Below are 26,461 nucleotides of genomic sequence, written 5' to 3'. Positions count from 1 at the left end.
TAAGGGGGCCTCTGAGCTTGACACAGGAAATCTAGAAGTACCCCAAGTCAAAAAGGAAAAGAAAACAAAGCCAAAAAGCCTCATGCTGGGTAGGTGAGACCATCAAGGTCTAGGGAACAGAAGTCCCTCACCCCAGTTCCCATAAAGAGTTAGGAGGCAGAGACAGAAGAACCCTAGCCTCATTTCTGATGGAACGGCTGGGTTTCCTGTGAGTGCCTCACTGATACCCAGATTCAGGACACCCAGCCTGGCACAGGCCCCCAAAGCACCTTCCCTCACCTGTGACAGTTATCTACGCTCCTAACCAGGAAGTCACTTCAGGGAGGGGGCAGTGCACTGATCCCACCGATGAAGGCTACCCTCCACCCATTATCAGTGACCTCTGGGATCCTCTGCATGGGGCTCCTCCAAAGCCTCTCGACTTGTAATGGATGTCACCCCCTGGGCATGGGGGGCTGGAGAACCCTTAACGCAGGGCTTTTTTTTTGGCTTGTCCTGGTGCCCCTGGCTTCCTCCTTTCTCCCCTCTCAGCCAAGAAGGGGGCAGGCGAGGCTTAGAGGACAGGAAATTATCCTGATTGGAACGATTGTGTAGTTCCTGAGAAGCCCTGCTTGGCCCCACACTAGGGTGGAGGCTGGCCACAGCATGAGAACTATAAAAACAGGAATGCTGGCCAGATATCCAGGGCCTTGCACTCTCCAAGAAACCCTGGTCTGTCCTTGGCAGAACCCCAAACCCACCCTGCCTGCCCTTACAGGCCAATCCTCACTCCCCACTCAAAAATATTTTAATGACTTCCTGTTTCCTGCAATTGCCTTAAATTGAAAAGCTTCATCTTATCCTTCAAGCCCTCCTGCCCTTGCCCCCAAATGTGACCCTAATCCTTGTAGCTCAGTTGGTAAAGAATCTGCCTGCAGTGCAGGAAACCCGGGTTCGATCCCTGGGTTGGGAAGATCCCCTGGAGAAGGAAATGGCAACCCACTCCAGTATCCTCGCCTGGAAAATCTCATGGACAGAGAAGCCTGGTGGGTTGCAGTCCATGGGGTCGCAAAGAGTCGGGCATGACTGAGCGACTGAACTGAACTGAACTGAACATACTGAGATCTGAGAGTCAAGACAGACCTGAGTTCAAATTCTGGCTCAGCCACCTATTAACTTCACGATCCTGGGCAAGTCACTTCATTTCCTCCTTTGTTTCCACTTTCATGTGAAGTTTTTGGTACAGGGGCAGACCCATGGTAAACATGAGTATTTGCTATGGCTATTACTCATTTAAATCCCTGCACCTCTCCATCCTTGCCAGACCTGTCTACATACCATTCCCTCCAATTTGACATCCCTATCTATACCTTCAATCCATGCTATGCCCTGTACTTGAAATGTCCAATTTCTCTTCTGGTTCAAATCCCCTATCCAACATTGCTCCAGCCTGGTCTTTTAAAGTTGCTGCAAGTATGGGCACCCTGCATGGATGACCCCTCCCCTCGATGAGCATCTCTGGGAGGGTCACTTTTAGGTGGGGGTGGTGTAGCACAGTAATAAAGAATATGAGCTGTATAGCCAGACTGCTGGGATTTAAATTCTGGCTACACCACCTTGGACAAGTGACTTTTCTGTGACTCAGCCAATGAATTTTTAAGTATAAAGTTCTCAGAACAGCTCCTGGCAAAGACTAAACGTTGAATATATTTTAGCTAGAATTATCAATATACCCTCCCAAGTTGGACACAGGAACTGTCATGCTCTGAGACTGGAAAAAAAGGTCCAAGACACCTTGGGTTGTTGCTAGAGCTCCTGGAAATGCCCCTCTATCCCTCTATCTTTCCTGATTCTTGCCAACACTTGGGAGGGAAGCAGGTGACTAGGATATCCACATTCAACTGGGGAAGAAAGAGGCTCAGGGGTAACTGATATGTACTAGGCGCCATACAGCTCGGTACCAAAGACCCAAGGTTCACTCTGCCCCTGGCACAGGCAATGTTTTTATTGTCGCCCTCACCTGGCCTGCTTTAACCAGGGCTTGCAAAAGGCAGCTGGCATTTTGAAGTTAAATCTTGGCAACTTCTTGCCCTGAGTCAGGTCACGTGACTATCACTTCATCAATCCTTGGAAATGTCAGTCTCCTTTATCCTATTCATTTCAACTAACACTTTAAAAACCAGAAAGCAACTATACTCTAATAAAAATTAAAAAATCAAAAAACAAAAATCTGACTGGAATACCAGCCCCCTGCTCACCCCAGCCTCTGGAGGTACTAACTAGGAGAGTCATTTTGAGACCACTTAGTTGGAGGATAGCATAGCATCAGAGGCAAGCACTGGTATCAGGCTGCCTGGTCTAAACCCTGGCCAGTTTCACTACTTGCTTTGTCGCCTTGAATACAAGACTTCATCTCTTTGTGTCTCAGTGCCTTCATCGGCAGAATGGAGCTAATGATACTGTTGTGATGAAGATTAAAGGAGACCATGCCTGCAAAATGCTTTTAAAAATAGAGCACCTAGCACAGTCAATGCTAAACAATGTTATCTACTATTACTAATGCCTTGCAGTATGAGTTACATCTTATATGAACAGGCTTACAAACATACACTTCTCAGAAATGAGTCTGGTAAGCTGGAGCCAGATACAAAAATCCAGAATGTCTGAGCTAGAAAGAACTTCAAATTATGGTCATGAACTCAATGCTTTCAGAGGTCAGGCAGTTATCACACGTGCCCGAAGTTGGATGGTTGCGGCAGAGGCCTATTGGGACACGTGTAGGTCTAAAGGTGGTAACCAATATTTAACTCCATCTTATGACTGCCACCAGACCACAGGCCTTGATTTACCTGATCATTTGATTTTTTAAGAAAAGCTGATATCTGGATTTTTAGGGGAAAATTCCTTACATTGCTGATTTATTTTAAAATGTAACAAAATAAAACCAAAGTTTTGTTGAGTTTGGGCTCAATAAAGCATGTTGGCGTGTCAGAAATGGCTCTGGGAATGCCAGTTCACAACCTCTACACTGACTCACAGGCCCAGAGAGGTTGGTTATTTGACTTGCCCAGGGACAGAGTGAATGAAGAGAGAGCCCAGTCTGACCCTTTTCAAGTAGGCGTGGCTTCCCAGGAACTCCCACCTCCTCACCTGCATTTGCGTTGCTCCCAATACTGTTGATGGCTGGCGGCACTGAGCTGGGTGGGTGGAAGGGCACATGTCCATTTTCCCGGGGTGGCTTGTCCTGCCAGGCTGGCCCTGCATCCCCAGGGCCCAGCTCTGCAGGGCCACCCCACTCATCCGAGCCCTGGCGAGAGTGGTAGGTGGGCTCAGGTCGGGTGCGAAAGCCGCTAGCTAGCCGCTCTTCCAAGTGGCTGAGCCAGAGGGCCAGTGCATTGCGGTCCTCCAGTGTGGTGGCCGGGTGGATGAGGGCATAGGAAAGCAGCTGGCGGCTCTCCTCGATGAAGGCATTGCTCTCGATCGAGTAGGCCAGCACTTTCTGCAGCAGCCTCATGTACTCCGACTTGGCTTCCGTGTTGCCTGGCTGAAGCAGGGGTAGGTGGGACAGCAGGAGGGACACCACCTTCTCTTTGGACTCCTGCTGCCACTGGCTGACAATGGCTGCAGAGGGGACAAGAAGGAATGTCAGGGCAGCCAGGGTGGGGGACCCCCCATAAAACCAGGAAAGGTGTCTACAATCCATTCCCTCAGCTCCAATCTCATTCCCTTCTCCTTTCATGACTCCAATCTTGTCCCTCATATAAGTGATATCTAACATACTCTGCGTGCTTCCACGGTAATTTTCTTTTTTCCGGTTTCATTATTCCTACTCTCAGAAACCTGCTATGGCTCCTAATCAGCCAAACATGCCACTCCAGAACCTGAGTCCCTCCTGCTGTCCCCAGGCCTGCTCTTCTTGTTGTATCCCTACTCCTTACCTTCATGGCCTCTACCCTCTTTCCCCTGTCAAAACAGCCTTTATCCTGACTTGGAGGACAACAGAATATAATATATTGGTTAAAAGCTTGGGCTCAGGACTTCCCTGGCAGTCCAGTGCAGAGGGCAGGATTCAGTCCCTGGTCGGGGAACTAAAATCTCACATGCTGTGTACTGCTGCTGCTGCTAAGTCACTTCAGTCGTGTCTGACTGTGTGTGACCCCATAGACAGCAGCCCACCAGGCTCCCCCATCCCTATTCTCCAGGCACATGCTGTGTAGTGCAGCCAAAAAAAAAAGCTTGGGCTTGGGAATCAGATGGTCTGGACTCCCCCAACTTACTAGCTTGACCTTAGAAAAGTCACTTGAACTTCACAGAGCACTGATTTCCTCACCTGAAAAATTTAGTACCCAATTCACAATGTTGCTCTGAGATTCAATGAGTTAATAAAAAATGGAATGTGGCCTGGCATATAGAACATATCTAATAAATGCTGATGGCTGCTTTTTAAATTGCAATCAGCCTCTAGATTCTACCCTTCCAGTTCATTCCATATACCAGATGGATTTATCTTCCTAAAGCACACCAGGATATCATGTTCCTGACCTGAAGCTTATAATGGCAACCAGCACCAATAGACTCAAGTTCAAGAGCTCCTAGCCCAACATCACCTTCATTTCTAGGGCATTCTTCCAGATAAAGACTTGGTTTAGGATACCCCATCTTCCCTGGAGCTCTCTAAATGCCATATTTATCCAAACTTCTACACTCAGGCTGAGAATCAAGGTTTTAGTCTGCAACAGTCTTCTTCCTCCTATCCAAATTATGAGTCTTTTATGGATTGCCTAAACACCTGTCCTTCTTCAGGACGTCTTCCCTGGCTACTCCACGCCTTGGGGATCTGGTGATGTCTCCTTTCTATACCAACCCATAGTCTGAGGGCCTATCTGTACTGTGAAGATGAGTGAGGCTTCCTTGTTCTCAGAAGTGAGCTCCCAGAGAATAAGGCCCCAAGCTAGTCCCACAAAGGAGGCCTTGGGAAGGAACTGTTAAAGGACTGACTGTCCCTCCTTGAAAACCTTGTTATCACTTCCACAACTAGCTTAATGGAGTGGAGGATGGCAGGTAATGCTGACGGGGAAAGGAAAAAGGACAAAGAATACCAACACTTGAAAAAAAAGACAATGATCAGGATCAACTCTATTCTCACTCTTGGGCAACTGAGCTCATACCTGCACCCACAGTAACGATCTTCCAACAATAAACAAGGGAGTTCTGAGAGGTGAGTTATTGGGCTAATGGTAAGGTCTCAGAAAGGCACAAAGGAGCTGAATGGAGCTAGAACCCCAGAGGGGAGAGTGAGGAAAAAGAACAGGCAGTGATGTGGCCCATGTCCCTCCTCTCCTACTTACTGACATAAACATGATCATTGCAGAGAGCCCTTTCTCTAGCTTAAACAGAGACTTAGAATCATTCCTACCTGGCATGGTTGCCATGAATTTAGACCACAGCACAAAGCAGGACGTGAAGTAAGTCCTCAGTAAACATCAGCTGTCATTCCCAACACCATCGTGGTTATACCTTACACAAGCTTCTTCTTTTCAAATACCCACAAAGATTCTCAAAGCATAAGCTAACTCCCAGACCAGGAAACAGAGAGGCTAGGAATGGACATATACAGAAGAGGCTCAGAATTTCAGGCATCTGGATTTCAAGTGAGCCCTGATCTGGGTCCCTCTGCCTCCAAAGGTGTCTCATCTCAATATCCTTAAGGCTTAATACTCTAAGCACTTCTGGTCACCTCTGCCCACACTATAGGCTGGACACCTGGCCACTGGGAACATGGCATAAAAACCTGAGAAATACCTTTTTTATACACATTTATTTCTCTTAATGATGTGTCTGGAAATCTGTGGCTTGGGAATTCATATGAACTTTTAATTCTTACACTTGTAGCTCTAAGAAAACAAAACACATACAAGTCCAAACTCCTGGCCATATCAGTGCACCTTTTCTTGCCTGGCCTTTCTACCCTAAGCTGTTAAAGTGCTCAAGGGTTCATCCATTTATTCAGAGTCACCAGTTCATGCTTATCCACAGTACTGGCCAAAATAGAACTAACTACACAATAACAGTACTAAGCATAATCCCATAACCCTCCACTGTATCTCTCCAATACCATTATCTTCTTCTTCCCCTTGTTCCTGGCTTTCCAGATCCCTTTCAGGACCTGGCACACGAGGCCAGGAAACCTCATCCCCTCCGTCTTTAATCTCCTGAACTAGCTCCCCATGACCATGAAGCGTTCTCTTAGGTCATCTCCATATCGAAAGATCTTTTCAAGGTGGGACAAGTCTTCCTGACTTCAGGGAGCCTTCACTGTTTGAGTTCTCCCACCTCCATATGCCACTGGATCACAGGGAAAGGAACTCCCTGGCACTCTATCTCCTTGACTAAGTCCCCAAGTTTTCAGTTCCTGATGAGAAGGAAGAAGAAATACAGTGACTGAAGATGAGGGACAGAAAGTCAAGGGCTTGCACCCTAGCTGTGTGGTACAGATTGGGACAACGTGCTTCCTCCTCTGTGAAAGAGGGATCACAGGGCTGCTAAGAGGATTTAGGGAAGACAATCCACATAAAGCACCTGACAGAGTGTGCCCATAGTAAACATTCAGTATGTGACTCAGTGATAGGTGATTTTCTCCCTTCTCCTCCAGCGCAGTTGGCCTACCCCTTTAGCCCTACCCTGATGCTCTCAGTTGCTGTTGTTTAGTCCTTACAGGGTAGCTGGAGGCATCTGGGACAGAGAAAAGCCTTGTCTAGTCCCTCCCCCACCCCCAGAGTACTGCCAGGACTCCAGAGCTAAGGGGCACAGTTTCTCCTCTGGTACTGCCAGGGGACATGACAGAAGAGCCCCAAGGGTTGGGCTCAATGAAGGACCTTGTTCTACTGCAGTGAAAGGGGAAAGTGGTTTTAGATGAATGGAGGCTGACCCTAGGGAAATGTGTGTTCATGTATCTGTGCGGCAATGTGCTGAAAAGGGTGGGCCTCTCAAGAATGGAAAGCATCAGTGAACACTGGAGCTGGTCCAAGGACTCTGGGCAGCCTCAGGGCCCTTGGGGTGAGCCCAGTGGGGGCTGAAAATGATGGGTGGGGATGAAACTTCTAGGTTCCTGCCCAGATCAGAAGAGTCTGGCCCAGAGCTGAGGCACAGCAGAGCCCCAATGAATACTGGTACAGCTGAACCCAGACGGTCCCCTGGAAGGCAGTATTGTCTGTGTGTGTATAATATACCCTGTCTAGGATCACTCTGTCCTCAGGTCACTCTGTCTCATGTCCTAGCAGATTATATGGTGTAAAGAGTATAAGTTCAAGAGGCAAAACTGCCTGGATTCAAAATCTAGCTTTGCCTCTAAGACACAAGTCAGTATAACTGTGGGCCAGTCCTTTAACCTCTCTGAGCCTTGGTTTCCTCTTCTGTATAATGAGGGTATTTAAAGCCTTTAAAACACAGGGTTGTTTTAAAGATTCAATGAGATAATCGTGCAAAGCATCTGATCTGTGTTAACTGCTCCATGCACTTCAACTATTATTGTTGTTGGCTGCTGGTTGAGATCTAGAGTCAAGCTATTTTGGGGCTAGAGGGAGCAATTCACATAGGAGAGCACATCTGGGTCTCCCCCTTAAGATTCCCGACAAGGGTGGGGAATTTCATGCAGTTATTTACCAAAAACAGACACGTTTCTGGTTCCTCTGAGCTAGAGGCACAATATGCAGTGATGAAATTCTGGAGGTGGGCGGATGGGGGAGGGGACTGGGGAATGCCATGACGTCAATGACTGCAGCTCACCAAGCTGCAAACCTGGACTCCAGAGAGGATGAGGGAGACTGTGTAAAAGTGCTCTCCTTGGCCAGGTGACCAGAGCTAAGTAGGTCATGACCCTGGGTGCTGCAAATCACAGGAGCCAAATATATCTTGGAGACTGCCATAAGAAGAAACTCATTTTTACATGCTGGGCTGTTGCAACAATCTCGGCAGCCTGTGGCACTAGTCAGAGGGGCTGGGTTTTGGCTCCAACATGCTCTTCTATGCTTCACCCCATCTCACACAAACGTAGGGGAGGGCAAAGGGGCTCACATTTTTGTTTGATGAACTGTGTTAGTAGAGCTTGAAAGGGGAGGGTGGAAGTATCAGAGTTGAGCTTGGGTGACTCACTCAGCCACAGGCCCCTCTTGACCTCAGTTTCCCCACCCAGATTCAATGAGCCAAGGAGGGAAGGGCTTAAACCTGCTGGATACAGGGACTCTGACTCAGAGAACAGGAGGAGAGAAGAAACGCAGGAAATGTGGCCCAGGAAGCCAGAGGACCAGGGAGAGAAGGAGACTCCAGCTTCCCGGGCCCCACCCTTGGGCTCCAAGTCATCATGGGAAGGTGGGGGTGGGGCGCGGGTGATAGGATTACTATTGTAGCTGCAAGTAGGCAGGGCAGACAGCACTGAGACAAGGAACAGGGATAGTGACAACGGGAACCTGGGGCTTCTCCTTCCCTGTTTCCAGAGACCCCTGGGGTGTTGCTTTTCTGTTTCCAGGTTTTATCTCAGACTCTGCTCCCATGAAACCAACACTGGCTGCGTGGGCTGGGGGACTTCCTTCTACCCTTCTAGCTGCTTGAGAGGAAGGGACAGCCCAGACCAGTGCCTCTTCCATGCCTCCCAACTCTCCACTTCCAGTAGGTCATGTGACAGTACCCTCACCACCTTAATGGGCCCACCCAGAGTCAGTGTCAGCAAGAACAGCAGTTCTCCACTGAATGTACGTAAGTGCCAAACAGCAAGCTTAAAAAACACCAAAATCTCTGGAGATAGGACCTAGGCCTCAGGTTCTTTTTATAAAGTGATTCTGACATGAAGCCACCATGGGGACCCACTTACCAAAATTCAGCTCTCTGTACTCTCTGGCCCATTCTGAGGAGGCTATGGGGGGGTAAGCAGCTCTGACCCAGACCCAAACTTGAACCCAGGCTCTCCCTGGGAGAACTGAAAGAAGTAGCAGGGTTGGGTGGGTGAGACATGAAGTACAAACCCCCAGAAAAAGGCAGAGAATCTGCCTCACTGTTCTGCTCTCCTGGCCCAAAGGGATTGACAAAGAGCATCAGACCCTATAATAGGTAATCCTTATCCAAGAAAAGGTAGACCAACTGAACTGAAAGATTTGGTTTGCAGGGTAAGTGTGCATCTTGGTGGGAAGGAGGGACAGGTTCTCTGAGGTGCCCATTCCATAAAATACTAGGAACTACTGCTGCACTAGGAGAGTATCTAGAACAATCCCTTCCTTGTCTAGATGAGAATCCTCAGGCCCAAGAGGGATGGGGCTGGCCCAGGTCACAAGAGGTGTTAGTGGCAGAGCTTGATCTAGAACTCTTGGGTGTCCTGATTCCTGTTCTCATGTCCCATGACAAATGAATCATCAGTACAGAATCATCTCTCAAACTGCCTAGTCAGCAGAAGAACCAGGGTGCCCATTAACAGGCCTATCCTCTAAGGATTCTGATTCAGTGGGTCTGGGACAGGGGCCCAGGAATCTGATTTTAGGTCACATTCTCCCCCATCAGGTGATTCTGATGATGACGTAAATTTGGGAAACACAACAGGATGGGAAAGCCATAATGGACAAGAGAATGCAGAGCTCCTCCTACAAGGGAGGTCTCCAAGTCCAGCGCATAGCTCCTTCCTTCACCAGTGAGATTGGGAGTGAGACAGGAAACACAGGCTTGGAGCCCCCATGCCTATTAGGACGAGGCATTCAGGGTCCAAAGGACTGATCTCTATGATCACCTCTCTTTCCAGTCATGTTTTTGCTCTAATCCTGGCAGGCTTCCTGCTGACTCCAGAACACACCATTGCCTGCCCTCTCTTCCCTCACTCTAAGTTTTCCCTAACTCTCCATCCACCTAAGTACCAACTTGTTTTATTCTTACCACCTGACATGGGGCTGGGGATAAAGACCTTGATTCATATATTCATTCACCAGTCAAGTCATTGCAAGGCAATTCTCAAGGACAGGCATTAACCACAACATCTTAAGGCCAACTGTCTGAGATGGGTCTCAGGTTCTTGGTATAAGGTATGTCATGTCTTTCAACGGCAATGTGGTAACAATAGATATTTTAAATGTATATAACTTCAAACTAGCAGTCCCACAGAATTCTAGGAATTTATCCTAGAGATGCTTAAAGGGTACTCAATATAGTACTCCTTTTAAGAGCAAGACCTTTAGAGTCAAACTCCAGCTCTACCTCTGACCAGTTGTACAATCAAGGCAAGTCACAGACCTGTCTCATTTGTAAATGGGGGAGTTATAAGATCTTCCTTACAGAGCTGTTGTGAGGATTATGAATAATATAAGTAAAGCACTGCTTGATACACAGGTCAGGCTCTGTTACTTTACTATTCTTACTATCAAGCAGCCATTAACAACAATGAGGTGTATGTGTTGAATAAGGAATGATCCTAAAGTTCCATTTTTAAGTGGAAAAAAACCCAAATTTATATGTGTGATGCTCTATGTGCTAAAACCATCAAAATAAAGAAAAAGCTGGAGGGAGAACTTGAATGTACTCAAGTGCAGAATGTGCTTTAATGTGCACAGAATCTCTTATAAAACATACACAAATTGGGAATGTGGAAGTCTAGAAGACCTCACTTTTCATCTTTCATATGGTTTGATTTTACTGCAAATTTTGAAAACAAAAGCAAAAACTAAAAATGCTCTAGTAAATAAACGACAGTAAGCAACCAGCGATTCTGATAGATGGCCAGGATTGGCACCCAGGGCTCATCCAACTCTCTGCTCAGAATGGCATGGTGGGGATGCATGACCAAGCTGCTTAAGACACTGGTCTGCCCCAAAGGAGCTCCTATGCTGGGGGTACAGCCATACCACAACCACAGGTCCCCTGCCCTGGTGCTAGAACAGAGAAGAACCCTCCTTGGTGGGGAGGATGGGAGAACTGTGAAACAGCTGAGGTGTGAGCTGGCTGCAGCCAAGCTGGGTTCCTGCTGCTCACTGTCTGAGACAGGAACATAAGCTGGTGACTCCTGGCCTGAGGAACTGACTTCCCCTAAAACCACGGCACTTCTGTGATTTGTAAAAAAAAAAAAAAAACGTGACTGCTAAGGTGGGTAGGCCTCAGAGGAGGTGGAAGCAGTTCTGGGGGTCCCCAAATCCCAATCCTAGCATCCCATGATGATTTTTCTCACCTATAAAAAGGGGAAAGCAACATTACCTATCTCAAGGGGTTGTTATATGGGCGAAACGAGTTACTGACAATAAAAACAACAATTAACATTATTGAGTGTTTACTGCATGCCAGACATTGTTCTCAGGGCCCATAACTAACCTATAAGGTAAGCACAGTTTTCATCTTGATTTTAAGGTGAGGAAACCAGGGCTTAGAAAGGTGAAGTTACTTGATTATATAGCAAGTGACAGAACTGGGATTTAAACCTAGACAGTCTGATTCTAGAGTCACGAAGAACACTTTTCAAAGTTACTATATAAGTAAAGTTAGTACTTGGCTTGTTGTAGGGACTCAGTGTGAACTGCTATCATGAGGAAGAAGGTGGAAACATTAGGGCACACTCTACATGGGTCCCTGGGTACCACCCCCATCCAGCTAGCTTTCAGGTGCATATACTCCCTCTCTTTGGTTTCCATGGGCTTCCCTTGTGGCTCAGCTGGTAAAGAATCCGCCTGCAATGAGGGAAACCTGGGTTCAATCCCTGGGTTGGGAAGATCCCCTGGAGAAGGGAAAGGCAACCCATTCCAGTATTCTGGCCTGGAGAGTTCCATGGTCTGTATAGTCCATGGGGTCGCAAAGAGTTGGACATGACTGAGCGACTTTCACTTCACTTTGGTTTCCATCTCTCCCACCTGTCACCAAGGTCAACACCTCTCCATCCAGACTTGGGAAGCCCCAGAAGGCCTGAATGGCTTCAGCAGTGCCCTGTGAGATAGTTCTCTGGACTGACTTCTATCTACAATTCAGGTCTGAGGGAGAGGTTCTAGAGAAGCCTTGCTTCACCCACACCAGTGTCACCCTCATGAGACAAAGAGTACTTCTTTACTTTACTGAGTGTTCAGGAAACTAATTTGGACTACATGTAAATTCAAAACTCTCTTGAAACTGTTTATGCCTTAGGTGCAACCTACCTTCGAGGGGGATAAAGAATAATATGACTTGTAACTTTTGGAAGAGTTCTAAAATTCCCTCTTAGCTCTGATGTCCTGGAGCTTGAGAAATGAATGAATGCTCACCTTCCATCCCCCTTTCATAGGTAATGGCTTCATTCTGTTCTTGTCAGCTGCCCTATGTAATCCCTCCTCTGCTGTGGGTAGTTTCTAATCTGCACTGCACTCCCCCAGGAGTGTCCCATTCCATGTCTGAGGATTCTGACAGCAAAGCCCCAGAAGAGACATGATGATGACTTTAGAGGTCAGGGACTCCTCACCTACCAACAAGCCTAGAACCACATTTCTTAGCACCTTTGCTGGGTAGGCCTCCTCAGCCACCTGACATGTTTCCATCCCAGGTCTCCCTCCCACCTTGCGCCCATCTCTGGGGGTGGAGACTCACCAGCACTGTTGGCCTCCGACTCCAGCAGGTGAATGTCATTGCAGTCTGCCAGTGAGTGCTCCAGGCAGAGCTGCAGGAAGCGAGCCTGGGTGCGCGTGACTCGCTTCAGAAGTGACAGCAGGGCCACTGTCTGTTCACACTCATTCCAGCCCTTGAACCAGCCAGCAAGGATGCCCACCTGGTCTCGGAACATCATGGTGCCAGGCCTGGGGCCAGGGTGGGGGGACGGCGGTGGCGAGGGCCAGCGCCGTCACATGGTCTCGGCTCTGGGCTCCTGTTTCCTCTCCCCTGAGGGCCAGGGCTTGAGGACGTTCCCTGGCGTAGCGGCAATGGGTGATGAGGGGAAGAGGACACCTGCTCACATCAGGGGAGGTGTTGGTCCAGCCACGCCTCTCCAGGCTCCTGGAAAAGGAAGAAAGCGGGTCAGAGGGAAGGGGCTGGAACTGGTCTGGTGAGTGTGGGTTCAGAGGTTAAGGAGGCCTCATGTCTTCCCTTTAGCTCAACTCTGCTGAGCTCCCGGGAGAAAGAAAGCCAACACCAGATACTAAGCCAACTCTCCCTCCAACCTTAAGAGCCAGAGAAAACTCTTGATTGGGACTCAGAGACTCAGACAAAGGAGAAGATGCTGCCCCTCACTTTTGGCTGTCACAGGGCCAAAGGAAGTGGATTTAAAGCAGAGAGTAAGTTGGTAAGATTTTCTAGATGGAAACAGGAGACAATGCACACTATGGCAAAAGATGTGAGTTAATGGAGACCTGGCCCCAGGTGACATGACTAAGCAGACATGTGATGCTGAGCACATGTCCTGACCTTGCTGATCTCTGGTCACCTCCTCTAGGGGACCGGGCCGAGTCACTGCTTGCCTGCTAAAAGGATCCTACAGAGTCTGTGTATTATTTCAAATTAAGATGCACAAAGCTGGGATATGGGTGAGTGGTGACCCCAGTGGAGATCTCAGGTACATGGATAGCCATCTGATCAGCAACTGGGTGCCTAACGGTAGGAGGTCTTTTCAAAGATCTCTAACATGCTGGTGGGGCGGAGGGGATCTCATCCCCTCCAACCAAGCTCTCCCACTCTGATCTCTAAGACCTCATTTACCCTTGCTCTGAGGTGAATCTCTCCCAGCGTTCTTCCTCATTCCCTTAAGGATACTCCTGACTCAAGTCCTCTGGAGTGGGATGCCCCCTTGGCTCTCAGAGGTGCGAGCTTGTCATCCATTTTCCTAAAAGCCAAGAGGATACTAACCTGAGAAGGGGATACATCAAATGTTAAAAACTCCAAAGCAAGGAAGTGTCCAAATTCCTTAGGCAGGAACCACACAGAAGCTGTGTCAACTGGGCAGACAACAGATCTATTCTTCAGTTGATTGGTTTCTGGACACTACTCTGAAGCCTTTCTTTAAGTGGCTCCTGATCCAGGTCTCCACTCACATTTCCCCTGTCTCTCCTGAAACCCGTGCCCTTGGCTCCATCCCGAAACCACATTTGGCTCCATCTCCCTCTGACTGCCAAGAGGACTGAGAACTCCATACAAAGATTCATTGAACCTGCTGGGCTAGGTCTTAGGGAGCTACTGCTGTCTCCCTGAATTCCAAGCTCCTGCTGAGGACAGCTGGGAGGCGCACCTGGCAACGGCAGTGCCTCACCTCACAGACCCTCATGGGCCACCTGAACAGAGCAAACTGGCCTGGCTGTCGATCCTTTTGGATACAAGAAACAAGAGAAAGTGTGGGGGGAAATGAAACCTTATTCCCAATTAAACAACCCTCCCAGAAATCTTTCTAAACGACCTATCAGGAGCTTCCCCAGTGGCTCAGTGGTAAAAAATCTGCCTGTCAATGCAGGTGACACAGGTTTGATCCCTCGTCCAGGAAAATCCCATACACCACAGAGCAACTAAGCCTGGGTGCCCTAACTACTGAGTTTGTGCTCTAGAGCCCATGAGCTGCAACTACTGAGCCTACGTGCCAAAACTACTGAAGCCCTCGGGCCCTAAAGCTTGCACTCTGCAACAAGAGAAGCCACTGCAATGAGAAGCCCAAGCACCGCAACTAGAGAGTAGTCCTTGCTCCCTGCAACTAGAGAAGAGCCTGAGCAGCAACGTATATCCAGCACAGCCAAAAATAAAATTAAATACATTAAAAAAAAAAAACCAAACAACCCAATGACAAATCAAATATTGCCTCCCTGGCTTAAAATCCTCCAATGACTTTTCACTGCATTTAAATAAAATGCGTAGAGGGCTCCCTGTAAGACTCTGGTGGCCGCTCCAACCTCACTGTGTACCGAGTTCTTGTTCACTTGGACTTATGCACAGCTTCCCCCAACCTATCTATGGCTTGCTTTTATTTGTCACTCAGGTCTCAGCTCAGTGTCACTTCCTCAGAGAGATCTTCCCTGATCATCCAAATCTAAGAAATTTCTGTCACTCTACTGAATTTATTCTATATAGTTTGGCACCCTCAGATATCTTATTTGTTTGTTGTTTCTCTCTTCCCAACAATTGCAAGCTACACAGCTGCCCAGGGCCCAGAATAGTGACTAGCACTTAGAAGGTGTTCAACACATACTTAATGAATGAATGGATGAATGAAAGTGAGCATGGAAGCCACACTTGGGACTTCTACAGCCCTTGGGGCAAAGACGACAGAAGGAATGATCAAAAGGATGGTAAAGTGATTTGGAAACCTTGCCCTAAGAGAAAAATTTGAAGGCACTGGGGAAATTTCCCCTGAAGAGAAGACTCAGGAGGAATGGCATAACTGACTTGAAATACCTGAAGGGGTAGCGCACAGAAGAATTAGAGTTGTTTATTTACTTCAGAGGAGAATCAGGGTAGATGGCTCTAAGTGAGAGGCAACCTGAGACAAGAGAAATGTTGAAAGTCAAGAAAATTCAGTTCTAGTCTTGCCCCAGCCACTGTGTCACTTTAATCTTTGAGCTAGTCTGGTCAGACATGACAAGTGGGTTTTACCTCACAGGCTAACTCCAATCAATTGGTAGTGGCTGCCTCGAACACTGTGGTGAGAAGGATCCTAAAAAAATGAAGCAATAGGAATATCCATCAGTGGAGAAAGATTAATAAATTGGAGAATACCTCATACAAGGGGATATTATGTAGTAATTAAAAATGTGCTTGGTTCTGACAGCTGAATACAAACAATGTGCTTCTAACTATGTGTAGTGTTTGATCTTTAACTACAACGTAGAGTGTTACAATTAGTCCATAAGTACATAGAAATGTGTTCAGTCATTTTTGTAAAGTGAAAAAGAAAAAGCTGTATATAAACTCCTTATATATATTATATATGAATGCCTATGCACCTATGTATATAGAGAAATGTGTAGAATGATACACCCTGTGCCGTTCACATTGGTTACCTTGGGGAGAGGGAGGAATTAGTTACACTCTTTTCATATAACTTTGTGCTATTTCACTGTTCCACATGAACACAAATTACTTTTGTAATTTTTAAAAGATAAATTTAATTTTAAAGAAATCTAAGGCAGCATTCTACTTTCTGGCTCAGTGAGAGAGTGCTGTGATTGATTATCAATGTTTCCCCTGGATACTGGACAGATGAGTGGTAGTTCATGTGCCTGAAAAAGTCAGTTTCCCTTCCCGGCTCCAGTATTTTGTGGCTTTCAGTCCTAAGGAGACAGCAGCTGCCTCAACATAAGGAAGAATTTTAAAATAATGTATCTGTCCAAGAATGGAACTGGCTGCCATGTGAGGAGGTAATAAGCTCCCCGGCTGCTGGAAGTGGTCAAGCAGAGGCTGGATGAACATCCCTTGGGAGTGGGAGGGATTCCTTCACTGGGTGGCAACGCATAAGACAGAAGGACATGTTACTATTTCAGAGGGAACATTTGTGATGGGATGTTTGCTATGCCAACAGTGTTTACGGCAAAAAGATGACCAAATCCACAAACAGACCTAAGTTGTGAACTCTTGCCTATAACCATTTTTACTGGGTGGCTACTTTTTCTAAGCAACAGCACTGTGCCCTCGAAATAAAACTACTGACTGAACATTAATCCAGCTTCTTCCCCAAGCCAAATGCTAGAAGCAAAGCCTTGGGACACAGTAGGATCTCAAACATGATGCTTACAAGGCCAGATTTTGAATGGAGCAGACCGGTGAGTGCAATGGTGAGCTGAAAAGCACACACATTGTCTAAAGGGAGAATTTACTATTGAGCTCTAATCAACTGCTGCCATGTAGGAATTTGGGTCCAGTATTGTTAGATTTTTTTTTTTTAAAGAGGAGCCAGAAATCTAGATTTTTAAATTAAAATTCCCCTATTTTTAAATGTTGGAAACGAATTCATATTATAACAGCAACAATGAACCCTATATAGAAGAAACAAAGCCTGTGGCTTAGGCCAGATAGACAGAAACTGTGAAAAGATCAAAAGTCTGATATATATCCCTCTTAAGGGCCTCTCTGGTGGCTCAGACAGCAAAGAATCTGCCTGCGGTGTGGGAGACTGGGGTTCGATCTCTGGGTCTGGAAGATCCCTGGAGAAGGGAATGGTAACCCAGTCTAATATTCTTGCTTGGGAAATCTCATGGACAGAGGAGCCTGGTGGGCTACAATCCATGGGGTTGCAAAGAGTTGGACACCACTGAGCAGCTAACACTTAGCAAGGGCGTAGAGAAGGTCCTACATCTTCAAGCCATTTCACTGCTCAGGAAACGTGATGAGGAGAGAGGACCTAGTGTCCAAGGAAGGCTTGGAGACTCTGCATGAAACCCTGGGGCTTTAGGAAACAAACGGTCACTATCACGGGAGAGAAAAATAAGGAGTTTGGGATTAGCAGCAGATACAATCTACTATATATAAAACAGATAAAACAACAAGGTCCTACTGCATAGCACAGGGAACTTTATTCGATATCTTGTAATAAACAATAATGGAAAAGAATATGAAAAAGACTACTCATACATAGCTGATTCACTTTGCTGTACATGAGAAACTAACACAACACTGCAAATCAACTATACTTCAATAAAAATAAATGCATAATTAAAAATAACCCCTAAAGGAAGTGTTCCTATGTTTTAGACAGAAGAATGCTGGGTGTTTGGTCTAGATGGTGACTGCAGACGAGGACTGGATGGCTTTCTTCCACCAAAGGGCCAAAGACCTCCAGCTTCTCTCCTGGGTGCTTGGCAACAGTGAGAAAGGATGACTTGGCTTGGTGAGATTAGCCAGGGCAAAAGCATCAGCACTGACTATTTGAAGGCATCTTACTGTGGTAGCAAATTACTATGATGGATTCAGTGGATTTGCCTGCCAAACATCCACACCCATCTTCTGGTACCAGGCCCCTAAATTCCCTTTGAAGAATTAACTGTCCTTCTTGGATCCAAGAGTAGACATAAAGTAAAACCTGGCCACGGAAAGCCCTCCCTGGACTTTGTTGTAAATACTAGGGAAAATAAGTTCTTGGTTAGGGCTGCTCAGATTATACACTATTTCCTGATATTCCTGGTTGCCACTGCTGCTACCTCACAGTGAGGGCCCATCTCAGAATGAAGCCAATACAGATGAAAGCAAAGTCAAAAGTGGAGAGAAAAGAGAGACTTGTTCATATCATCAGAAGACCTGTCTCTAGCTAGTTGGAAGCCTCTCACCCCACTTCCTCATCCCAGACTTTTCAGTTACATGAACCAACAAACTCCTTTTGGGCCGAGGCCAGTCTGATTTGGGTTTTTACCACTTAACGTTTCAACTTTAAGCCTTGACTGTTCCCATACAGGAGAATTCACCACTGCTCTGGTCTCTTTATCCTTGGGTGACAAAAAATGACTCCCTGTCTTTGAGAAAAGACACTAAAGGGAACCCTTCTGGTTAAGTCCTTCAAATAATCCAACAATATGGCTACCATACTTAGTCTCTAAGAGACCAAGGAACCTTCTTGAGAAGCATCTTCCAACCCTGGAAGGTGGGAAATAGAGACAAAAACTGGCTAAGATGTTCCAGGAAAAACTAGTCACTGGCTCTTTCTCCAAACAGTGAAAAGCAGCCCACATACAGGAAGCTCCTCTGGAGGTCAGCTATCCTCTCTCAGAAGTAGCACTGCAGAGTCAGTCAAACCTGGCTGAACCTGAGCTCTCCTACTGACACTAACTTGCCATGCTGATCTTCCACAAGTTACTCAGTTTCTTCCTCAGTGAAGCTTAAGAATGAAATGAAACAATGTAATAAGATACTTAGAATGATGTTTCACATGTCTTCACATATCACATATTGTATTATGTGCCAGGTCTTATGCTAGTAGCTTTCCACTGATGAGCTTGTATGATCTCAAAAACTATAAACACATACATACATATCCTTATTTTACAGATGAAGACACGGGCACACAGAGAAGGTTAAGTCACCTACCCAAGATTACACAGCTAAGCTGAGATTTTTAAGGCCAAGCACTCTGGTTTTAGAGTTCTTGCTTGTTACTGTGTATAATGCTACAGCCTCCTGTATGTTCCCTTCTACTGCCTAGAAAGTTCAACCAAAGTGTACACACTTTAATGGCAACATCTCTGGACAAATGAGGGGTCCTATTAGCCTTCCCACCTATCCCTAGCCCTCGTAGAACATCCATGTAGGCCCTGGAGGAACTTGTTCATTTCATGATTACGATAATAGGCTAGTTACCTATGGTTAATTCACTATCTCAACTTGAGAACAGGAGAATGTGAGAAGCCAAGGGAGCCCAACTAAGAATTATTTTCAGAAACTCCTAAAATATGTGTACAAAACATATATATTATTGCCTCAACCAAGACTGTGGGTTTTGTATGAATGGTCCTGGAGAAGGGAAAGAGAGGAGGGGAAAAGCCAGGAAGGACCTCCTGGAAGATAACACAGCCTGGGGAGCTATGGGAAATTTGCATAATTTGGAGTAAGTGATTTTACCTTGTGCTTGTTTTCTCATCTGTAACATGGGTTTAATAATAGCACTTACTCTCAGAGTCGTGAGGCATAAATACCCTCACAGAGATGTTAGCTAGTATTATCATCCTGGATTCCTCGCTCTAATCCCACCATCAACTCCTGTTTGCTCAACACCAAACAGGTATCTGTATCTCCATTTTTACTACTACCACCATATTCAAGTCATCATCCTTTCTCATCTAGATGAATGTATTGCCTCCTGTTTCCATTCTTGCCCATTTTCCTTGCAGAAACCAAATCTTCTTTAAAAACAAACAGATCATGTTACTGTCTTGCTTTAGAAATCCTGTAAGAGCTTCCAAATGCTTGTAAGTGAAAATGTAAATTCCTTTTTATGGCCCACAAGACCCCAGATAATCTGGCCTCTGTGAACCACTCCAAGCCCCTACCCCTTCTGCCTCACTTATACTTCAGCCACACTGATCTTACACATCTCAGGGGTTTCGTGCTGGCTGACTCCTCTACCTGAAATGTCCTTCCCCAGGTCATCATATGGCTGGTTCCTTTTCATCAGTCAGATCTGGGTTCATGTGTGCCCCAATCTTCCTCATCTCCCCAGTAGGAAGGAATCTTTGGTCTGATATCATTGTCAAAAAGTGTTTCTTCTAAGGCTATAGCTCTTCTGGAAACACTTAGACTGGAAGATCCATGAGGGAAAGGAAGACTGTGGCTGTATTATTCATTGTTATATAGCACAGTGCCTGGGACATAACAGACTGTTAATAAATATCTGTGAAAAATTTCCCCACCTTGCAGCAGTCTTTTCTTCACATGTAACAATGGTTAAATTAGAATGCCCAAATCTCAGATCCTCTCACAACTGGTGCCTTCTTATCTTTCAGGTTATCAGGCTCAATTGTCACTTCCTCAAAAAGGCCAATTCTGACCACCCTGTGTACAGTGGACAATCCCCTAACCCATTCAATTTAATTCCTTCATAGCACACACCTATCTGACTTATTCATATATCTTCCCTCCATCAGAATATAAGATCCAAGAGCTCTAAGACCTTGACTATTTCATTCACTGCTGTATCTCCAGTACCTAAAAAGTGCCTTCATAAACTGTTTGACTGCTGGAGACATTTGAGATGTGCATACTCTATATAATAATGTTGTTCTGTTGCCCTCAAGCAGACTCTATTCAACAAATTTACCCTAAAACAAACAAAACAAAACTTACTCACAGTAACCTATTTAACCCTCTTCTAAAGCTCTGAGTACTGGAAACCCAAAGTTGAGGTAGGGAACTGAACACCAGTACTCCTGGATTCTACTACCTCAAGACTATAACCAAACCAAGTCAGTCATCTCATTCCTGTTTCTCCCAAGTGAAAATCGTTCAGGCATGTCTGACTCTTTGCGACCCCACGGACTATACAGTCCATGGAATTCTCCAGGCCAGAATACTGGAGTGGGAGGCCATTCCCTTCTCCAGGGGATCTTCCCAACCCAGGGATCAAACCCAGGTCTCCCACATTGCTGCTGCTGCTGCTAAGTCGTTTCAGTCGTGTCCTCCTGCATTGCAGGTGGACTCTTTTATCAGCTGAGTTACCAGGGAAGCTCTGTTTCCACCAGTGAGATCCCAAAGTCAAGTCTGGTGGGGTCAGACTAGCCAAAAACAATCTCTGGATCCAAACGATCATAGAGAAGAGAATGACTGGGGCTGGGGAACAGTGAGGAGGGGACTATCATCAACACTCAAAGGTCAAAGGATGGAATCACAGTTCTATCTGGTTCAGCAAGAGAATCTCTAAGAGCACTGCTCACCTAAAACATGTCTCTGCGAATCTTCTGTCACTGTCTCACAGTTAGCTCAGAGAAGAAACTGTTTTCAAACTGGGGCTCTCAGCAAAGAGTTCTCTTTCCACTGAGACTGCTAAGGAGGCAGAGATCAAGTCTGGGGTTGCTAAGGGCCATTTTGTTGTCACAAAGGAGAAACCAGCAGAGGATGAAGTTAAGTCAGTGGAGAAATGGGGCGATTACTAGGAAGACTGTTTGAACTTCTGGATGCAGCTAGGTCTATCTAGGAACCATCCTAGTTCTGGACTTTTCAGTAACACGAGGCAATTAATTCTTTTTTTTTTTATTAAGCCAACTTGAGCTAAGGTAATGCCACTTACATCTTTAGAGTTTTGGCTGCTGCAAGCTTTTTTTTTTTTCTGAAACTGAGCACTTTCATATACAGGGCATTGTTCTAAGTGAGTGTTTGTGTGTCAGTCACTCAGTTGTGTCCGACTCTTTGTCATACCACGGACTGTAGGCTGCCAAGCTCCTCTGTCCATGAAATTCTCCAGGTAAGAATACTGGAGTGGGCTGCCATTTCCTCCTCCAGGGGATCTTCCCAACCCAGGGATCAACCCTGGTCTTCTGCATTGTGGACAGATTCTTTTCTATCTGAGCCACCAGGGAAGCCCTTGTTCTAAGTACTATATACATATTAACTATTTAAGCCTTATAACAATTCTATAAAGTAAGGTATTGTTATTACCTTCATTTTTTAACTCTGGAAACTAAGGGCTAGAGAAATTCAGTAATTTGTTGTAGGTCACAAAACGGGTAAGCAATGAGTGGGATGCAAATCCTGTCTACCTGAAGAGAAAATCCAACTCTGACTTCAGACACTATCATCCTGGGATGGACAGAGCCAGAAACCTATTTGAGCCACTTGTCCTCAATTTCATCCTTTGTAAAATGAGGATAATCATACTTTAGCTACCTCACAGAGTTCCTGTGGATATGAGATGAGACAATACACGTGAAGCACTTCAACAGTGACTGGTAGATAATAATTACTCAATAAACAATGATCATTATTTCTCTTTGGGTCACTAAACTGCACCTGGCAAATACAGTGCAGATAGAGGAGATCTGTTTTCTTTCATCTGTGTCCTTCAGGTGAAGAGAATAGATGCCATGGGTTAGAGTCTTTCTTGCTTTTGATCAACTGCATAAGCTGCTTCCTCTGCCTGGAAGGCCAATCATCCTTGTCCCAACTCTTGTGGAACAGCACCCAGTCTTACCACCTCTTCTATGAAGTCTTTACAGATAGAGGGTTCCTTTTCTCACTGCCAAATTCCCACAGTATATAGTTTTTACCTCACATTCTGTCCCATGTACCTGACCAACCTCTCTACTGGGCTGTGAGCTCCCTGAAGGCAGACCCCAGTGTTACCCTTGTAATCTGTTTACTCTTCTCGAACTTAGCTGCCGGTTAGCCAATGATTCCCTACAACTTACAGAGGGAAGAGCCCACTTTGTGGAATTCAGAGAAGGACAAGTTACATTCCAGTACTTTCCAAACTCCCAATCTGGTCAGCGTGAGTGGAAAAGTACATGAAAAACTACAAGGGAGATGAGTGGCGCTCTACGAAGTACAATGGAAGGCCCTGGGTAGTAAGAGAATGAAGACTGGAAGGTGCCTTAAGGGAAGGGTGTTTATGTGGAGAAGGACAGATGAGGAATAGGTAAGAAGAGATGGACATGTGTGTTCAAGGAGGGAGCAACCTGAACCAGAAACACTGAAGGATATGGGATGGTATGGAGCAGTAGAGAGGAAGCCAGAAGGAGAAAATGCTGAGGAAGATCTGAAAGGGAACCATTCAAAGGCAGAATCTGAAGTAACTGCTCAGAGGGTGGGGTAACCTTGTGGACAAGCCAGAAACCTTTCAAGGAAGGTAAGGAATCTTCTGGAAGGTAAGGACTTCACAAAGGGGGCTCCCAGGAAAATGGGGGTGAGCAGAAGGGCACAGAGGCATACTTTGAGGCATCTTTCAAGGGGCCTTTATGTGGGGAAAGGGAAACCCTCTTAGAGGGCAGTGGTTCTCAAACTTGAGCATGCATCAGAATCACCAGGAAGGTTCCTAAAAACAGATAGCTACTGCCAGGCTTTCTGATTCAGTAGGTCTGGGTTGCGACCCAAGAATTTCCATTTCTAACAAGTTATCAGGTGATGCTTGTGCTGCTGGTCCAGGGTCAACACTTTGACTACTATATGGGGAGGGATTCTTTTGTGAGGAAGCTCTCAATGTGGAAAAGGAAGGAGAAAACTTCTGAGAGGAAAATTGAGGGAGTCCTCAAGAAAAGTCTAAGAAAGGGTCTATCTCTGAAGGGAAGATCTGAAGGGAGGGGGGGGTCTATGAAGATAGAGCCAAAGAAAAATGTCCTGAGAGAAAGAGCTCTGAGGGCTGGAACTTCAAGGGGTAAGGGTATCTCTTGAGGATCTTTTAATAAAAGGGGACACAGAGGCTCCTGATAGGGGAAGTCTGTAGGATGCTGGGGGCCTATGGTGGGATAATGGGGGAAAGAAGCTCAGATCTGAAAAGGATCTCTAAGTGGATTTCACAGGAAAGAGAATGGAGGAGATGAAAGGGTATAAATGGAGGTTCTAAAAGGGATATGTAATAAGGCCTTGAATAAGGTTTCTTGGAGATGTCAGAGGGAGAATCTGAGAGTGTGTTCTGAGGAAGTCTCACAAAGTGGTAGAGTTGTTGATGCACAGCAATTTTGGAGAAAATTCTCTAAAAGGAGTCTGTGGATGTGTGGGCTTCTGTGAGAGATCTTAGATTTACTGGAGCAGGATGACAGAGGTCTTTTTAGGAACAATTCTCAAAGAGCTCAGATGAGAAATCTCTGAGTAAAGCCTTCAATAAGGTATATGGGGAAGGTGGTTCTTCTGAGAGGGAACGTGGCAATGTCATAGTAAAGGGTTTTTCAGAAAGAATTCTGGGACTTTCTAAGAAAATGAGCTCAGAGTTATTTTGAGGGAAGACTGCATTGGTGTTGGGTGTCTTTCACAGAGGGTTCTAGAGGATTTGAGGGAAGCTGTAAGGGTGAGTTCAGGGAGGGAATTATCTAGCAAAAGTCTCATAGTAAGTAAGTAGTAGTAGTGGTGGTGTTAGTCACTTAGTCGAGTCTGACTCTTTGTGACTCCATGGACTGCAGCACCCCAGGCTCCTCTGTCCATGGAATTCTCCAGACAATAATACTGGATTGGGTTGCCATTTCCTTCTCCACTCTCAGTAAGGCAGGAGGTCTGTAAGTAGTGATTCAAGGGTTACTGGAAGAGTCTCTAGGAGAGGTTTTAAGGGCATATCTCAGAGGGCTCGTGAGGGTTCCTGGGGTCTCTGAGAAGGTATGAGGAGGTCTTAAAAAACTGCATCTCAGAGGGGTTGAGAAGAAAGGGTCTTAGGGTTTACAAGGGTTGTGAGGAGGAAAGTTCATCAGAAAGCGGGTCTATAAGGAGGGACCTTGAAAGGAGGATTCTAAGGGGGATTGAAGAAAATATCAGAGAGAAACTATGGGAAACCTTTTGGAATCCTAGGAAGCAATTTTTGAAACATTTTGTGTAGGTTAATGGGAAAGATTTGGGATACATAAAAAAGGTTTTGGAAGAGGCTCGTGGAATGTGGAAAAAGAGTTCTCTGTAGATTCAGGGGATCTTTGGAGATTTTTGGCATAAGTCAGGAGGGTCTCATGGGAAGACTTTTGGGGTATATGAGGGTGCTCTATAGAGCATTTCAGGGTGGGGAGATTTGAGGAACATGAAGAGATCTCTGGGAGAGATTTTTGGGACGTGTGGAAGGGTCCAAAGAGATGACTTTTGGGATGTGTATATGCAGAGGAGGGAGTGTATATGGGAGATGAATTGGGGGAGGGGTGGGGCTCCAGGTGAGTTTTGAGGATCCGAGGCCATTTCAGAAAGTCTCTTTGGAAGATTTTCCAGGGTACATCAGGAGCATTCCAGGGGAAGGGGCTCTGAAATTTGGGGGCCATAAATGGAAAATCTCCAAGGCGATTGCTGGTATGGGGATAGATGGGAGGGAAAATTCTTGGGATGTGTGAGAAGGAAGTCTGGGCGATATTGTTGGGATGTGAGAAGTAGGTCGCCGGGGGAGATTTCTGGAATGCATGGGGTCTGGAGGGGATTTCGGGGAGTCTCTGATCTGAAGATTTTTAGGGCTTATGAGGGAGGCTCCTGGAGAAGATATCTGACACATATTGTTGGAATACGAGGAGTGGCCCGGGGGGAATATTTCTAGACTGAGGAGGAGGACGGGGAATCTAGGGCCAGAGCAGGGTTCTCTGAGGAAGATTTCTGAGGCGTAGGACAGAGTCTGGAGCAGACGTGGAAATATCAGGGATGGTCTCTCGAAAAGCCTTGCGCACGGCGGGAGGGGACGGAGGGCTTCGAGTGGATTCGGGGGGGTCTGTGGGCGTGCCCTCTAGGGAGGTGTCTGAGGTAGACCTGGGCGGGGGGATCACGAGATGGGCCGCTGGCTGGGCTCCCGGGCCACCCCGAGGGGCGAGGAATTCGGGGAGAAGCTCGAGAAGCGGCCTGTGAGGGCGACTCCGGGTACGAGTGTGAGAGATTCTCTCGAGGGTCGGGACCCCTGAGGCCCGCGCTCCGCGCCCGCCGCCGCCCGGGGTCCCTGAGGGGGCGGGGCCGTCCGCGCGGCCTGGGGCGCCCTGAGGTGAGCCCCGAGAGCCCCGACCCGCCGCCGCCCCGCGTCCGCCTGGCTCTGCTCGCCACTCACCGCCTCGGCTGCCGCCGCCGCCGCCCGGGCCTCCTCAGGCCACCGCCACCACCGTCGCCCCCTCTCCGGCCCGCGAGCTCCCCTCCCTCCTCCCGCACCGACCACCACCGCCGCCACCGCCGCCGTCGCGCTGCGTCACCGCGCCGTGCGTCACCGCCCCTGGCCCCTCCCCGACGGGACCGCCGCGCGCCAGCATTAGTTGACGCCGCGGTGACGAACCGCGCGCTCGCCAACGGGCGGCGAGGGCAGTCCGAAGGGCGGGAGGTGTGCGCGGAGAAAGGCTGGGTCCCGGCGGAGAGGGGGGCCGCGGGGGTTGAACAAGGCCCACGAGGCCCACCCCCCGCCCCGTCGGATTGGTCGGCTGCTCAGCGGACGGGCAGTCGGCCCTGCGGGGTAGGGGGGGAAGAGGCG

General features: G+C 47.0%; 1 protein-coding gene across 4 annotated transcripts in view; it reads right to left on the bottom strand.

Annotated features, from left to right (window-relative positions):
• Positions 1-26,161, bottom strand: part of SAMD4B (sterile alpha motif domain containing 4B) — a 36,238-nt gene extending 10,077 nt beyond the window's left edge. Inside the window, exons 1-4 of one of the 4 annotated variants that reach the window (XM_052656282.1) lie at positions 15,526-15,560; positions 15,328-15,412; positions 12,550-12,951; positions 3,130-3,600 (exon numbers count right to left, since the gene is read on the bottom strand). In XM_052656282.1, coding sequence (XP_052512242.1) covers positions 3,130-3,600; positions 12,550-12,745 — 667 coding nt within the window. In that variant the 5' untranslated portion in view covers positions 12,746-12,951; positions 15,328-15,412; positions 15,526-15,560. Of the gene's footprint in view, positions 1-3,129; positions 3,601-12,549; positions 12,952-15,327; positions 15,413-15,525; positions 15,561-26,050 lie in introns of those variants that run through there. The other 3 variants (XM_052656279.1, XM_052656280.1, XM_052656281.1) reach the window with 3 other exon arrangements.
• Between the last annotated feature and the right edge of the window lie 300 nt (positions 26,162-26,461).

This window comes from Budorcas taxicolor, chromosome 18 (assembly GCF_023091745.1).
Source record: "Budorcas taxicolor isolate Tak-1 chromosome 18, Takin1.1, whole genome shotgun sequence".
NCBI classification, from domain to species: Eukaryota; Metazoa; Chordata; class Mammalia; order Artiodactyla; family Bovidae; genus Budorcas; species Budorcas taxicolor.
The sequence above is the reverse complement of the archived record's forward strand: the minus strand, read 5'-3'. Positions and strand labels throughout refer to the sequence as shown.